Source organism: Haliotis cracherodii, unplaced genomic scaffold (genome assembly GCF_022045235.1).
Source record: "Haliotis cracherodii isolate W230 unplaced genomic scaffold, xgHalCrac1.p SCAF_18, whole genome shotgun sequence".
Classification (NCBI taxonomy): Eukaryota; Metazoa; Mollusca; class Gastropoda; order Lepetellida; family Haliotidae; genus Haliotis; species Haliotis cracherodii.
In genome coordinates, this window is record NW_027266273.1 from 20,856,687 (window position 1) to 20,875,076 (window position 18,390).

Genomic DNA, 18,390 nt, shown 5'->3' on the forward strand with positions numbered 1-18,390 from the left:
GAGGACATAAGTAGGACAGTCAGACACCTACCCGCCAAGAGAGCCGTGAGGAGATACGTAGGACAGTCAGAGATCCCGCCAAGAGAGCCGTGAGGGCATACGTAGGACAGTCAGACACCCACCCGCCAAGAGAGCCGTGGGGACATACGTAGGACAGTCAGACACCCCGCCAGGAGAGCCGTGAGGACATATGTAGGACAGTCAGACACCCCGCCAAAAGAGCCGTGAGGGCATATGTAGGACAGTCAGACACCCCGCCAGGAGAGCCGTGAGGACATATGTAGGACAGTCAGACACCCCGCCAAAAGAGCCGTGAGGACATACGTAGGACAGTCAGATACCCCGCCAGGAGAGCCGTGAGGACATATGTAGGACAGTCAGACACCCCGCCAAAAGAGCCGTGAGGACATATGTAGGACAGTCAGACACCCCGCCAAAAGAGCCGTGAGGACATATGTAGGACAGTCAGACACCCCGCCAAAAGAGCCGTGAGGACATACGTAGGACAGTCAGACACCTACCTGCCAGAAGAGCCGTGAGGACATACGTAGGACAGTCAGATACCTACCTGCCAGGAGAGCCGTGAGGACATACGTAAGACAGTCAGACACCCGTCCGCCAAGAGAGCCGTGAGGACATACGTAGGACAGTCAGATACCTACCAGCCAGGAGAGCCGTGAGGACATACGTAGGACAGTCAGATACCTACCCGCCAGGAGAGCCGTGAGGACATACGTAGGACAGTCAGACAACTACCTGCCAGGAGAGCCGTGAGGACATACGTAGGACAGTCAGACACCTACCCGCCAAGAGAGCCGTGAGGACATACGTAGGACAGTCAGACACCCCGCCAAGAGAGCCGTGAGGACATAAGTAGGACAGTCAGACACCTACCCGCCAAGAGAGCCGTGAGGACATACGTAGGACAGTCAGACACCCCGCCAAGAGAGCCGTGAGGACATAAGTAGGACAGTCAGACACCTACCCGCCAAGAGAGCCGTGAGGAGATACGTAGGACAGTCAGACACCCCGCCAAGAGAGCCGTGAGGACATATGTAGGACAGTCAGACACCCCGCCAAAAGAGCCGTGAGGGCATATGTAGGACAGTCAGACACCCCGCCAGGAGAGCCGTGAGGACATATGTAGGACAGTCAGACACCCCGCCAAAAGAGCCGTGAGGACATACGTAGGACAGTCAGATACCCCGCCAGGAGAGCCGTGAGGACATATGTAGGACAGTCAGACACCCCGCCAAAAGAGCCGTGAGGACATATGTAGGACAGTCAGACACCCCGCCAAAAGAGCCGTGAGGACATATGTAGGACAGTCAGACACCCCGCCAAAAGAGCCGTGAGGACATACGTAGGACAGTCAGACACCTACCTGCCAGAAGAGCCGTGAGGACATACGTAGGACAGTCAGATACCTACCTGCCAGGAGAGCCGTGAGGACATACGTAAGACAGTCAGACACCCGTCCGCCAAGAGAGCCGTGAGGACATACGTAGGACAGTCAGATACCTACCAGCCAGGAGAGCCGTGAGGACATACGTAGGACAGTCAGATACCTACCCGCCAGGAGAGCCGTGAGGACATACGTAGGACAGTCAGACAACTACCTGCCAGGAGAGCCGTGAGGACATACGTAGGACAGTCAGACACCTACCCGCCAAGAGAGCCGTGAGGACATACGTAGGACAGTCAGACACCCCGCCAAGAGAGCCGTGAGGACATAAGTAGGACAGTCAGACACCTACCCGCCAAGAGAGCCGTGAGGACATACGTAGGACAGTCAGACACCCCGCCAAGAGAGCCGTGAGGACATAAGTAGGACAGTCAGACACCTACCCGCCAAGAGAGCCGTGAGGAGATACGTAGGACAGTCAGACACCCCGCCAAGAGAGCCGTGAGGACATATGTAGGACAGTCAGACACCCCGCCAAAAGAGCCGTGAGGGCATATGTAGGACAGTCAGACACCCCGCCAGGAGAGCCGTGAGGACATATGTAGGACAGTCAGACACCCCGCCAAAAGAGCCGTGAGGACATACGTAGGACAGTCAGATACCCCGCCAGGAGAGCCGTGAGGACATATGTAGGACAGTCAGACACCCCGCCAAAAGAGCCGTGAGGACATATGTAGGACAGTCAGACACCCCGCCAAAAGAGCCGTGAGGACATATGTAGGACAGTCAGACACCCCGCCAAAAGAGCCGTGAGGACATACGTAGGACAGTCAGACACCTACCTGCCAGAAGAGCCGTGAGGACATACGTAGGACAGTCAGATACCTACCTGCCAGGAGAGCCGTGAGGACATACGTAAGACAGTCAGACACCCGTCCGCCAAGAGAGCCGTGAGGACATACGTAGGACAGTCAGATACCTACCAGCCAGGAGAGCCGTGAGGACATACGTAGGACAGTCAGATACCTACCCGCCAGGAGAGCCGTGAGGACATACGTAGGACAGTCAGACAACTACCTGCCAGGAGAGCCGTGAGGACATACGTAGGACAGTCAGACACCTACCCGCCAAGAGAGCCGTGAGGACATACGTAGGACAGTCAGACACCCCGCCAAGAGAGCCGCGAGGACATACGTAAGACAGTCAGACACCCGTCCGCCAAGAGAGCCGTGAGGACATACGTAGGACAGTCAGACACCCCGCCAGGAGAGCCGTGAGGACATACGTAGGACAGTCAGATACCTACCCGCCAAGAGAGCCGTGAGGACATACGTAGGACAGTCAGATACCTACCCGCCAAGAGAGCCGTGAGGGCATACGTAGGGCAGTCAGACACCTACCCGCCAAGAGAGCCGTGAGGACATACGTAGGACAGTCAGACACCCCGCCAGGAGAGCCGTGAGGACATACGTAGGGCAGTCAGATACCTACCAGCCAGGAGAGCCGTGAGGACATACGTAGGACAGTCAGACACCCTGCCAGGAGAGCCGTGAGGACATATATAGGACAGTCAGATTCCTACCCGCCAAGAGAGCCGTGAGGACATATGTAGGACAGTCAGACACCCCGCCAGGAGAGCCGTGAGGACATACGTAGGGCAGTCAGATACCTACCAGCCAGGAGAGCCGTGAGGACATACGTAGGACAGTCAGACACCCCGCCAGGAGAGCCGTGAGGACATACGTAGGACAGTCAGATTCCTACCCGCCAGGAGAGCCGTGAGGACATATGTAGGACAGTCAGACACCCCGCCAGGAGAGCCGTGAGGACATACGTAGGGCAGTCAGATACCTACCAGCCAGGAGAGCCGTGAGGACATACGTAGGACAGTCAGACACCCCGCCAGGAGAGCCGTGAGGACATACGTAGGACAGTCAGATACCTACCCGCCAGGAGAGCCGTGAGGACATACGTAGGACAGTCAGATACCTACCCGCCAGGAGAGCCGTGAGGACATACGTAGGACAGTCAGATACCTACCCGCCAGGAGAGCCGTGAGGACATACGTAGGACAGTCAGATACCTACCAGCCAGGAGAGCCGTGAGGACATACGTAGGACAGTCAGACACCTACCCGCCAGGAGAGCCGTGAGGGCATACGTAGGACAATCAGATACCCCGCCAGGAGAGCCGTGAGGACATACGTAGGACAGTCAGATACCTACCAGCCAGGAGAGCGTGAGGGCATACGTAGGACAGTCAGACACCTACCCGCCAGGAGAGCCGTGAGGACATACGTAGGACAGTCAGATACCTACCCGCCAGGAGAGCCGTGAGGACATATGTAGGACAGTCAGACACCCCGCCAGGAGAGCCGTGAGGACATACGTAGGACAGTCAGATACCTACCCGCCAGGAGAGCCGTGAGGACATACGTAGGACAGTCAGATACCTACCAGCCAGGAGAGCCGTGAGGACATACGTAGGACAGTCAGACACCTACCAGCCAGGAGAGCCGTGAGGACATACGTAGGACAGTCAGACACCTACCAGCCAGGAGAGCCGTGAGGACATACGTAGGACAGTCAGATACCTACCAGCCAGGAGAGCCGTGAGGACATACGTAGGACAGTCAGACACCCCGCCAGGAGAGCCGTGAGGACATACGTAGGACAGTCAGATACCTACCCGCCAGGAGAGCCGTGAGGGCATACGAAGGGCAGTGAGACACCTACCCGCCAGGATAGCCGTGAGGGCATACGTAGGGCAGTCAGATACCTACCCGCCAGGAGAGCCGTGAGGACATACGTAGGGCAGTCAGACACCTACCCGCCAGGAGAGCCGTGAGGACATACGTAGGACAGTCAGACACACCGCCAGGAGAGCCGTGAGGGCATACGTAGGACAGTCAGATACCTACCCGCCAGGAGAGCCGTGAGGACATACGTAGGACAGTCAGACACCTACCAGCCAGGAGAGCCGTGAGGGCATACGTAGGGCAGTCAGACACCTACCAGCCAGGAGAGCCGTGAGGACATACGTAGGACAGTCAGACACCTACCCGCCAGGAGAGCCGTGAGGACATATGTAGGACAGTCAGACACCCCGCCAGGAGAGCCGTGAGGACATATGTAGGACAGTCAGATACCTACCCGCCAGGAGAGCCGTGAGGACATACGTAGGACAGTCAGATACCTACCAGCCAGGAGAGCCGTGAGGACATACGTAGGACAGTCAGACACCTACCAGCCAGGAGAGCCGTGAGGACATACGTAGGACAGTCAGACACCTACCAGCCAGGAGAGCCGTGAGGACATACGTAGGACAGTCAGATACCTACCAGCCAGGAGAGCCGTGAGGACATACGTAGGACAGTCAGACACCCCGCCAGGAGAGCCGTGAGGACATACGTAGGACAGTCAGATACCTACCCGCCAGGAGAGCCGTGAGGGCATACGTAGGGCAGTGAGACACCTACCCGCCAGGATAGCCGTGAGGGCATACGTAGGGCAGTCAGATACCTACCCGCCAGGAGAGCCGTGAGGACATACGTAGGGCAGTCAGACACCTACCCGCCAGGAGAGCCGTGAGGACATACGTAGGACAGTCAGACACACCGCCAGGAGAGCCGTGAGGGCATACGTAGGACAGTCAGATACCTACCCGCCAGGAGAGCCGTGAGGACATACGTAGGACAGTCAGACACCTACCAGCCAGGAGAGCCGTGAGGACATACGTAGGACAGTCAGACACCTACCCGCCAGGATAGCCGTGAGGGCATACGTAGGACAATTCCCAACTATGTCGGTGACGTGGATGGTGTGGAGGTACTTCATCACTTCGGTTCCGTTGGCGGATTGAAATATGTGGGTTGTGTTACCTGAACAAAATTACAATGTATAAAACAAGACAGTTCGAAGTTATTAGGCTTTTCACAAGATGGTATCCACGTATGGATGCCATATCTCAGCAGTATTCCAACTATGTCAATGATCAAACCTCGGTCTGGCAAACCTGCGGTTGATAGGATGAGCACCGGCACCAGACGTCGGCATACCATGGCACACCAGCAGCAAATCAAACATTGTAACCACTCATTCCCCATAACTTGACTCAATAATCTAAGTAACGAGTAGTTGTAGATAGTATACAACACACCTAGAACAACATGGGATATTGATCGGTGTATCGATGACTAGCAATTGTCCATGAGCCAAATTTAAACTTCTACCTAGGTTATTGAAGGTGAGTATGGTGTAGCTCTCAGGCTGAACTCTCCCCCACCCCCACCCCCACACCCACACCCACACCCACACACTCCCCCCAACCTACCCAGGTTATTGAAGGTGACTATGATGTAGCTTTCCGGCTGCTTTATTGTCCCTGCTGTCTCCGTGATGATTTCCTGCATCTTTCTTCTCAGAGCCTGAATATCATCCGCCATAGTGTGAGACGTGTCGATGACCAACACCATGTCGATAGAACCAGCTATATTGAAAAGCGCGCGGAAAGTAGTGTTTCCTATCCATGTCCTTAATCCATAAACTGAAAAAAAATATTTACACTTAAAACTGTCTTATTGTACTAATGGTTTCGGAAAACGTAATTCCTAGGGGTCATTTCAAATTATTCCAGTGCTGCAAAAATGAATTTCACGATCTTTTGTATGGCGTAAAGCTACATTGGACATCGTAATTCATGATAGTAATTATAACTACGTACCTACTTTAGCTAGACAGCTGGACTTGCGTAACGGCATGCGTGCGTCAGACAACATACAGGATGAGAAATATACACAGATCAGAACGTGGGTACGCTATGGATCCGACACTTACCCGGATCATCCAAAAAGAACTTTGTGTGTCGTATAGCGCCCTCTGCCGCCTGGTGGTGGAGGTAGTAGTGGGGGGAGATGTTGGGGTCGCTGCTGTCCTTGTTGATGCCGCCGGTAGCAGCAGACGTCGTGCTGGACGTGTCGAGGGGGCCGCCGTGACTACATTTGCCAGTCTGGTGCGTCTGTGGATCTTCTGGGGTAATATTTACGGGTCAACGTCAAGCACGTCACAATGGTGAGTTTACTGTAAAACTTTACTTACCTCCTGACCATGTTTGCCATGAATTCAATGTACTACATTCGTAGAGATATGTGGTATGCGGCGTCAGGCAAAAAACGCTTACTGTATTTTACAAACTGTGCTACAGGTTGGGCAGGACCCTTTTCGCGAACACCTGGTGTCATCACAATTTTCAGTGATCTATTCAAATAATTATCACCGCTATTTTGCCTTTTACACCCAATGGAATATGTTTCGTTGGATAATCGAGACTGGTTATTCTCTGGCGTTGACGTTTAACATTTACACTGAAAACATATGTTGTCCTTTCTGTAAGACTAAGTGTCCATGAAACCTTGTGAAAAAGGCCATGAGGTGTCCATGTTTGGATGAGATGCGATGTTGAAAAAGGTAAATACGTATTGTCGTACACCTTGCGTCATCACAGACTGTCAGTAGCTTATTCCTATAATGTTCACAGCTTTTCGCCCTTTACGCCAAACGGAATTCGTTTTGGCGGAAAATCTGGACGGGTTATTCTTTTGCATTGACCCTTCAACAGCTATCCTATTATTTAGTTTGAAATGACGGGCAAGACACAGCTCGTCTGAGAATTTCCCGTATGAATCAGGTATTGTAATGAGTCGCTTACTGCTCGGCTTTGATCTGTCCTGTCCACTCCTGTAGCCACTGGTCAACTCATTTTGGACGAGAACGTTGTCGGTGCAGAAAACTCCACTCCGCCCTCTGCAAAGGAGAAAGAAAGTCCTTCATCAACATCACATTTTACATCTTCGGAAGTTGTGTTTGCGAAAAAGAAAACAAAAACACTGAACTTATCCTGTTGGTAATTCTAACTTTATGATAAAATTACTATACATCATCGTGGGGAAGATATCCATGTTACGAGGCCATTCGTGACGACTATCGCCTTTCCGGGACAAGTCGTCATGCCCGCTTCGGGCCATTTCATCAACTTGGTTCTGTCACGCAAATAGACATAACGGAAAAAAAGTCAACTTATTGTAAGTTTACATGATATTGTTTATTTGGGTCTTTTTTGTTTAACGACGCACCGTAGTCCACCTCTACGACGGAGGCATGAACATAATGGAATCTGGACTAGACAATCAGTCATATCAGTAGTGATGTCTGTAGTTATTGAGGTGTATTATAATTGGTGAAAGCAGGTTTTGAGACAATAAAGGCGCGTTCCACCTCACAAACGTCACTTCATGACCATGAAGATCTTGGCCCTTTCCACCAAGCTCTCTTAGCACTAAGGCGGTCGTAACTCCCATATATTAACATAAACCTGCGAAAGTAGTAGAGATGGGATTGCTTTGTGCACCAGGGCCCTGTATTTTAACCCTAGAAGCTACAGTCGTGGCACTTACCCACATGATCTGCAAGTATCCAGGGAGGGCGGAGCAACACCCACCAAGGGCTTCCCTCGGATACCTTAAATGTCAACACAATGGGTTAATGCACGACGGAGATACACAAATGAATGTTTCGATTGAAGAGAATTCATGTATAGGTTCCTTTTCAGATCGGTTCATATGTAATTGTAAGCATATATCCCTATCAACATTTGAATCTAAATATCGGAGATTTTGAGTTTTGTCTAAAATTTGTTTAAATACTTTTACGATATTGTATCCAGGTATGACTAACTAAACTAAAAACTAACATATGATGGTTGATTGATGAGTTTTGAGCCTCAGATAAAAGGAACTCAGATAATAGTGAAATATATTGTTGTAGACATTACATGATGTCATAGAGGTATATCCACAAAATACTTGAGTCAACTGAGCAAATTGTTTCGCTGTGACACGTCAGAAAATAAGTATTGATCTATAAATTGACAAACTTAAGAAATGTGCAGTGATCATGTACGCAGATTGTTGTTTGGAAGTGGTAAACCCATGTTTCATCCTAAGTCACAAATCGTTGCAAGAACCTTTCTGGATCAGCTTCAAACAGAACTTTCTTTTACGCAATTCCTTCTATGTGAGGTTCAGAACTTATCAATCAACCCTCACATCTGGCAGTTTGTCAAGGAAGAAAGCTTAAAATGTTGATCGGCTGAAAGTGCCGAGTACGATGTGGATCAAGTGGTCAAAATGGTTAAAGGGCAGTGAGAACTGAGGTGTTGCTTGTGTGTCGATATCGTGAAATATTATTCGAATTACCAGCAAGGGTTCGCCATGATATCACAGTAATATTGTCAACTATGTAACTCGTACACTCACTCACCAAGTGATTCATAGACAGCTGTTCCGTTGAGTTCCAGCCAGTTGGTGTTGCTGTAGAACATTTGGACAATGTGTAGAAACTGACCAATCAGATCTCGAGCCGCATCGAGGTTGGGATTGGTCTTGTTTAGAACATTGATGGCTGTTTCCCGTAGCAACGTGATCTTGTCGTTACCTGCAGTTGTGATCATATTCATGAGGTGATAATGATATATGTTCAACCTGAAACTTCATTTAATCAACGAAACCGTTTGCTTCATCTTTAATAACGCTGCAAACCTTTCTACAAATTTCCAGGGATAATGCAATTAATATTTACTTTGTGTACATTGCCATATTGACAACAAACGGCCCATTTCCATATATTGTGACACAGTTTTATCTATCTTTTGCTTTGGGTCGTTCATATCACCTTCTTTAATGGCCTCCCCGTTGACATGCCAGGCAGACTCCGAGTAGTGGTCCTGGTCCACTCTGTTGTTGGCCTTCACGATGTCATCGATGGCCTCCTGGAACAACTTCTCCGACACAGTGCCTGAAGGTATTATGGAAAACAACAACCTCTTATTCGCTTCCGGGACATCCTCCAGGGACTCAAGACTCAATGGCAATATCATTAAAGTCAGACCTCAGTTCTCGCTACCTCTAAACAAAGATCTGAGGACATCCCATTAGGGGTCACGTCAGAACGACCTTTCATCCGACCAATCAGAGAGTCGCTTACCAGATTATGAAAGTGACAGTCCGAATGTGATTTCTGTAAAAGTGCACAATACAATTCTATCATAAAGAGCCTCCACGTTAATCAAACCACGGCACCCCATTATGGTAAATATAAGAGATTGAGCGAAGAGCAAGGGTGGTGGGATCGATTGTCTGACATGATTCTTCGTGTGAGGGTGTCAACACCCTGAATTTCTTGTTTCGTCCAATCAGCAACACCAAAAGAATACGAAAGGACGAGTACAGCATAAGTTGTGGCTTTAACTTTATGCGAATGTTCAGCTCTGAACTCCAGATTTTTTTTAGTCATCATTTGCCGGAAGTTTTTCCTCGATATGGGCATTCTGGAGTTTGTCCCTAACCTGCATCTAAGTACGTGTCGGTCTGACCTTCCGCGAGATTGCCAATACCTCCTCCCCAAGTACACTGACTGACCCTCCCTCCTCTACCTTGCCACGTTTCAGATGAAGAATGTTGCATTTGTCGAGTCCAAAGGACATGCCAATATCCCTAGAAAAGGACTCGACAAGGAGAATCTGTTTTTTTAGTGTAGATCCTCCATTTGCAATAAGTTCAAGGTCATCCACGTAAAGGAGGCGAGAAAGGGGTGTTGGGGATCTGTGCTGAGGAGATTCAGAATGATAGCCTTCCTCTTTGCTGAGCAAAAAGCTCAAAGGATTTAGTGACAAACAGAAAAGCAAAGGACTAAAGGGATCGACCTGAGATATTCCTCTTCTAATAGAAATAGATTCCGAAGTCCCCACTTGCCCCTGCGAATACATCTCAGAAATAGTTGACTTGCAATTCATTAAAATCTTTGGTAAAACAAATAGTCGCTCAGGGAGGTCACTACATTCCAATGACTTTAAAATCCATTCGTGAGGTACGGGATCATAAGCTTTTCTGTAGCCTATCAAACACATTGAGAGGTTACGGCGGTAAGTTTTAGTCTCTACAAGGATCATTTTTTTAACTACAATTTGATCCTTACAACCCCAGGACCCATTTCTGACTACTTTCTGCTTCATGTTAATAATTTCATTAGAAGCGCAGTATGATGACACATGCTATGTAGGACACCCTGTAAATATTTTGTTCTGTGTATTCAGACAAGTAATAGGACGGAAGTTTTTAAGGTAAGTCAGGGGGTCGTAAGGGGAGACCGAATGGATCTGGTGGTCAGCCTCCGTGACGTAGTTGACAGCGTGTCATCGTACCGCGACGGCGTGGACCTCGGTTCATAATGTCAATCACTGGATCGTCTGGCCCAGATTCGATTATTTGTAGGCCGCCATCACATAGTTGGAATATTGCTGAGTGCGGTTTTAAACAACAAACAAACAAAAAAGAAGTAATATCATTACAAACATACTCTATTACAACAGTGTTGAGACATTCTTTGACAATACAACAGGGTTGAGACACTCTTTGCCAATACAGTAGCGTTGATACCCGTAAAGATCCGGGGTAGAATAGGTCTTCAGCAACCCATGCTTGCCGTAAATGGCGACTATGCTTGTCGTAAGAAGGACTAACGGGATCGGGTGGTCAGGCTGACTTGGTTGATGCATGTCATCGTATCCCAGTTTCGTGGATCGATGCTCATGATGTCAATCACTGGATTGTCTGGTCCAGACTCGATTATTTACCGACCGCGTCATATAGCTGGAATTGCCGAGTGCGGCGTTAAACAACAAACAAGAAAACAAACAACAGTGTTGAGACATTCTCACAGCTAGCCAAGAAACATGTGAAATATAATCTTCATGTTGAAATCAGTTCGATTCAGAGTTCAACGAAACGGAAAATATACTTCATCCTAATAGTCACCAGGAGATCTTCGGATTAATGTGAAGCTATACGTGCAACGGTTGTTAACATTCGCCTCTTGAGTTTCCACTGATCGGTCACCCAATGTGACGCCATTATCATTCAATCAAATTCACGACAGATATTACATGGTGTGTTTATGCAGTGTGCCTGTTAAATACCTCACTTTCGCCGATCCTCAGACAGTTGTGTTTGTATAATGACAGACTCAATAGAACATTAAAGTAAGGAGAACGATATACGATCAACCTAATGCGGGAATCGTGTTTGATTGTTCAGTTGCCAGTACTTGACAGCGCCATGGCGTTAGGTGAAGTGAGATGTTTTCTAAATAATCATGCCGGTTAATGGTAATTAACAAAATAAGTTGTTTGCAAACATCATTACGTGATTTAGCGAAGTCAAGAAGTTTATAACCTTCAACTAAGCCCACTTTGATTGTTTCACAACCTTTCGCAAACGATTCGCGGGGGGCATCCTTTTGATTTCTATTTATGTGTGTGGAGAGGGGGGCATTTATTCAATGAATTGTTGGTTCGGAAATATACCAATAGTTTGTTGGAAGTGGTGAATAAAACGAATAGTTTGTTTTGTGGAATATGCCCAAACGTCAAAATGTTTATGTTAATAGTGAAAATGAATAGATCGTTTGATGTTGCTCGGTAAATAGATCGTTTGCTGGATACAGCAGGGGAAACTATAGGCTATTATGAAAAACAAAAACAAGTAAACCCACACATCCCACACCACACCACACTTCCACACCATACCACACCACATTAAACCACACCACAACATACCCCATCACACCCCACCACACCACACCACACCTCTACACCACACCACATCACACCTCTACACCACACCACACCACACCACACCACATTATACCACACCATATCCCATCACACCACACCACACCACACCATACCCCATCACACCACACCACACCACACCACACCACACCACACCACACCATACCCCATCACACCACACCACACCACACCATACCCCATCACACCACACCCACTCCACACCACACCACATCCACACCCACACCACATCCACACCACACTACACCCACACCACACCACACCACACCTCACCTCACCTGCACACCACACTACACCCACACCACATCAAACCACACCACACCACACCACACCTCCACACCACGCCACTCCACACCACACCACACCTCACCTCACCTGCACACCACACCACACCTAACCACACCACACCACATCTAACCACACCACACCACACCATACCTAACCACACCACCACACCACACGTAACCACCAAACCACATCTAACCACACCACACCACACCATACCTAACCACACCACCACACCACACGTAACCACCACACCACACCACCACACCACACCACACCACACCACCACACCACACCACACCACCACACCACACCACACCAAACCACACCCCACCACCACACCACACCACCACACCACACCACACCACACCACACCACACCACACCACACCACACCACACCACCACACCACACCACACCACACCTAACGACCACACCACACGTAACCACCACACCACATCTAACCACACCACACCACACCACACGTAACCACCACACCACATCTAACCAAACCATACCTAACCACACCACCACACCACACCACACGTAACCACCACACGTAACCACCAAACCACATCTAACCACACCACATCACACCACACCATACCACCACACCACACCTAACCACCACACCTAACCACCACACCAAACCACACGTAACCACCACACCACACCACACCATGCCTAACCACCACACCACACGTAACCACCACACCACATCTAACCACACCACACCACACCACACCACACGTAACCACCACACCACATCTAACCACACCACATCACGCCATACCTCACCACACCACCACACCACCACACCACACGTAACCACCACACCTAACCACCACACCACACCTAACCACCACACCACACCACACCACACCACACCACACGTAACCACCACACCTAACCACCACACCACACGTAACCACCACACCACACGAAACCACCACACCTAACCACACCACACGTAACCACCACACCACATCTAACCACACCACCACACCACACCACACCACACGTAACCACCACACCTAACCACCACACCACACGTAACCACCACACCACACGTAACCACCACACCTAACCACACCACACGTAACCACCACACCACACCTAACCACACCACCACACCACACCACACCACACGTAACCACCACACCTAACCACCACACCACACGTAACCACCACACCACACGTAACCACCACACCTAACCACACCACACGTAACCACCACACCACATCTAACCACACCACACCACACCACACGTAACCCCCAAACCACATCTAACCACACCACACCACACCATACCTAACCACACCACCACACCACACCACCTGTAACCACCAAACCACGTCTAACCACACCACACCACACCATACCTAACCACACAACTACACCACACGTAACCACCAAACCACATCTAACCACACCACATCACACCACACCATACCTAACCACACCACCACACCACACGTAACCACCACACCTAACCAACACACCACACCACACCACACCACACCTAACCACCACACCACACGTGACCACCACACCACATATAACCACACCACACCACACGTAACCACCCCACCACATCTAACCACACCACACCACGCCATACCTAACCACACCACCACACCACCACAACACACGTATCCACCACACAAAACCACACCACACCACACGTAACCACCACACCACACCACACCACACCACACCACCACCACACCACACGTAACCACTATACCTAACCACCACACCACACCTAACCACACCACCACACCACACCACACGTAACCACCACAAGTAACCACCAAACCACACCACGTCACACCACACCATACCTAACCACACCACCACACCACACCATACCTAACCACCACACCACACGTAACCACCACACCACATCTTACCACACCACACCACACCTAACCACACGTAACCACCACATCACATCTAACCACACCACACCTAGCCATACCTAACCACACCACACGTAACCACCACACCTAACCACCACACCACACCTAACCACACCACCACACCACACCACACCACACCACACGCAACCACCATACGTAACCACCACACCACATCTAACCACACCACGACACCACCACACCACACGTAACCACCACACCTAACCTCCACACCACACCACACCACACGTAACCACCACACCACATCTAACCACACCACACCACACCACACCACACGTAACCACCAAACCACATCTAACCACACCACACCTAACCACCAAACCACATCTAACCACACCACACCACACCTAACCACCACACCACACCACCACACCTATGCCCCCCATACAAATATAATGGAAGCTCCCCAGGGGATTGACCATTTGCTATAGGGGAGGGGTGTTGGCATTATTTTGTCCCCATGGTTTACGGAATAAAATACATTGTTTGCTGGCCATGCTGGATGTGCTGACAAAATCTGTTGTGTTTAAAAATTACAATGTTCAGGTCCTCCTCAACATGTATATTTAACTAATGGAACCTCAGTCATTAACTGGTCGTCTGTCACGTGATCAGGCTGACTGAAACCGGTATCAGTCTGGCATAATGGCTGTGTGTGCAGATTCCATGTTTTCAGTGTGAGTGAAATACAGCAGTCGACTGTGTGTTCATATACAGCAATCCAATAGAATGTCTACCTATTTCGCTTTACCTTGCTTCCTCATTTGAATTGTTATAAAGTTATAATACAAATTATCATCTTTTAGATAATATATATCGTTATATAAGTTTGTAAATCTATATTTTACGAAAGCCTAATGATACAAATTTGATAGCATAATGTTATTTTTACAAATCGAAATTTGTCGTTATTTCAAATTATTTTCTCAAAATTTCTTTCTCTTTACTTCCGGGGCGGTCGGGTAGCCTAGTGGTTAAAGCGTTCGCTCGTCACGCCGAAGACCCGCGTTCGATTCCCGACATGGGTACAATGTGTGAAGCCCATTTCTGGTGTCCCCCGCCGTGATATTGCTGGAATATTGCTAAAAGCGGCGTAAAACCAAACTCACTCACTCACTCACTCACTCACTCTTTACTTCATTTTTTTCCTCGCTTTTTCTCGGTATTTGAATGTTGTCTTGTTATTTCAAGTTTATTTCAAAAACTCGAAACTTCGAATTTTTTCTTCAAATATTTTTTTGAAATAAACTTCAAATAACGAGAATATTTTCGAAATAACGAGAAAAACTGGAAGCAAGAAGAGAAGAAATGAAACAAAGAGAAAATAATTGAACCAAAGAGAGAAAATTCGAAATTTCGAGAAAAGTATTTAAATAACGAGAAAATAATCGAAGCAACGAAAACGAAAGCGAAATGTCGAGAAAATAAGCAAATAATTGATTAAAATTTCGATTAAAAAAGATATATGCTACCAAAGTGGCACCATTTGGCTTTCGTAAAATTTAATATATTCTATTCAAATATATTTGATAGATTCAGAAGTTTAGCAGAGCTTTATAATTTGACATAGAATTGTTAAACCACTGGGCTATCTAACCGCCCTTCAAGACGAGGTCTTCGCTTGTGTTCTTCCTACTCGCCCCTGGTTCTGGTGTTAGAATTGTTTGTGGTAGATACTAAGAGAATTTATTGGATAATATGAGAACTAGATCGGTAGAATAACGAAAAACTACAAACACTTTATGTATTCTAGGGTTGCATGGATTACAGATTCTTAATAATATTTCTAGTGGCGATAATGCGTTTACATAAACTGTATCGTGCCAGGGCTGGTCAGATAATTATTCTAACTCCTTCTGAAAAGTGTTTAACGTGGTTTTTTTATATCTGCTAACGATGTTTCTAAGCAAAGTACTTTTCTATTATTTTATTATTTAAGAAAGATCAAAGCTACCAGTACAGTTCTATCATGCCGTATCAGTTTATGGAAGACGTTTGCAGTGTAGTTGAAACCCACAGGCAGGGATAAGATGGTGGCTAATGAATATATTCGGATTTCGAATTTGAACACGCGGTCAGCGGATCCTGGCACCGCTAAAGGACACAATTTGTACAGGGCGCTGCGGCGCCTTTAGCTAGTGTCCCACCCTTGCTCTCAAATACCCAAAGAAAATGAAGTGACAATTTCGACAAAGTCTCAGTGATATATTTATATAAAGCACTTAAAGTCCAAGTGCTATACGTACCTCCATAATATCTGTCAAAAAGTGACTTTGCCGTGATGTTGGGTATTCCTGTGAGTTCCCCGGGTCTGATGATCCTCCATGACGTCTCCTCGAACATCTCAGCCACGGATCTCAAGATGGCGATCTCAGTGATGTCCTGGTGGGTGAAGTCAGATGTAGACGCCATGGGACTCATCCTGTTCGGCAGGAAGCCATTCACGCAGACGACAGTTACGCACAGCAGATATGTGATGGCCGTTCTCGTAACCATGGTGCTGTACCAAAGCGAGAAAACGAAATCGTTAAAAATATTGTCAAACAAAGCTCCGATCGGTCGTGCATCAATTATCCTTTTGAGCAGAGACTACCAAACGAATCCAATATGACTTTTGTTTCAGAGACTGAAAGTGTTTTAGGAACAGCCCATAACATCCCTACAATACTTTTTGGGATCGAAACAAATTTTCACATATACCATTTACAGTAAGACTGAAACTGAACGTCTTCAACATAATTTCATAACACATCACTTAACATGAGGAATAAAGTACTATACACCTACACTAGAATGCATACATCCACTCTCTGATTACAGATGTAGCACTTCTACCCTACTCCAGGTCGTGTGTTTGTCTTGTCATGACAGAGAAACTGTAAATGTATTGAGGGGACGGCGTTCATTGGTCAGATCTGACTAGTGTACTGGATATAGCGACGGCGGAGATCTACCGAGTGGCTGGCTATGTTGTTTCGTTCCTTCTCAACGCCTCCTCGCTCCTAGAATTCTTGTTGATGGACAAGGGTTAGCGTACAACAGAATGTGGTTCACAAGGAGGGTGAGCAACGGAGAAGCTTGTTCCAAAAATTACCAAAATCGAAAATATATTTGCCTGATCTGTTTAATGAAATGTTGGTTTACAATGTGACATACACGAAACATGTGTTTACCCCGGAAGTGCAATTCTTTGTGCAGGTAGTGTCTAATATCGAGCGAGTGTTGTTTTACGCCGTGTTCAATCACTTTCACGGCCGGGAACAACGGGAATATAGAATCTTTCGAAACTTTGAGGAAAACATTTACTATTGGAAAAAAACATTTTGGCATGATTACCCATGATGACCCTGAAATTGCACGTGCATCCCGGCATTGCACGCATACACGTAATGCACGCTTATCTGAAAATAAGCGCTTTTGTGCAATTGGAATGCTTGAAACAGTAATTGCACAAAAGGTTGTTGCTAGGCGATTTGGTCACCATACATGAATCAGTGGTTAAAGCGTTCGCTCGTCGCGCTGAAGACCTGGGTTCGATTCCCGACATAGGTACAATGTGTGAAGCCCATTTCTGGTGTCCCCCGCCGTGATATTGCTGGAATATTGCTAAAGGCGGCGTAAAACGAAACTCACTCACTCACCCATACAGTCATTCAGGGGTCTGTACCAACACCAACACTAGGGGCCGAACACGTTCTGGACGCCCACGAATAACGTCACGACGGCACGATAATCATATCCGTCTGGTTCACCTTTGAACTGTTTCAAACTGCAACTTTGACAGGCAGGAGCATCACTGGCTTACGTCCGATTAGGGCACGGACTGAGGAATCGATTACAACAGCATTACATCCGATACGTCTAATTATGATGTCGGGTCATCGAACGTCACTCTTTCCTTGGTCAAGACCACATCTGAAGTTCAGATTACAGGGCTTGGGGTTAGTCCTCTTCACGGATGAGTCCAGGTTTCATCTTGACAGCAGTGATGAACGTCAGTGTTTATTGACTTCTGATGGAACATTACGCCGACGCGTGTGTTGTTCAACGTTCTGCATT

General features: G+C 48.0%; 1 protein-coding gene across 1 annotated transcript in view; it reads right to left on the minus strand.

The window, feature by feature from the left end:
- LOC139465388 (von Willebrand factor A domain-containing protein 7-like) overlaps positions 1-16,827 on the minus strand; it is a 32,073-nt gene extending 15,246 nt beyond the window's left edge. The window contains exons 1-8 of the mRNA XM_071247093.1: positions 16,578-16,827; positions 9,133-9,255; positions 8,722-8,895; positions 7,857-7,920; positions 7,112-7,206; positions 6,241-6,432; positions 5,738-5,950; positions 5,163-5,285 (exon numbers count right to left, since the gene is read on the minus strand). Of these exons, the coding sequence (XP_071103194.1) occupies positions 5,163-5,285; positions 5,738-5,950; positions 6,241-6,432; positions 7,112-7,206; positions 7,857-7,920; positions 8,722-8,895; positions 9,133-9,255; positions 16,578-16,827 (1,234 nt within the window). The remainder of the gene's footprint in view (positions 1-5,162; positions 5,286-5,737; positions 5,951-6,240; positions 6,433-7,111; positions 7,207-7,856; positions 7,921-8,721; positions 8,896-9,132; positions 9,256-16,577) is intronic.
- Positions 16,828-18,390: the final 1,563 nt, after the last annotated feature.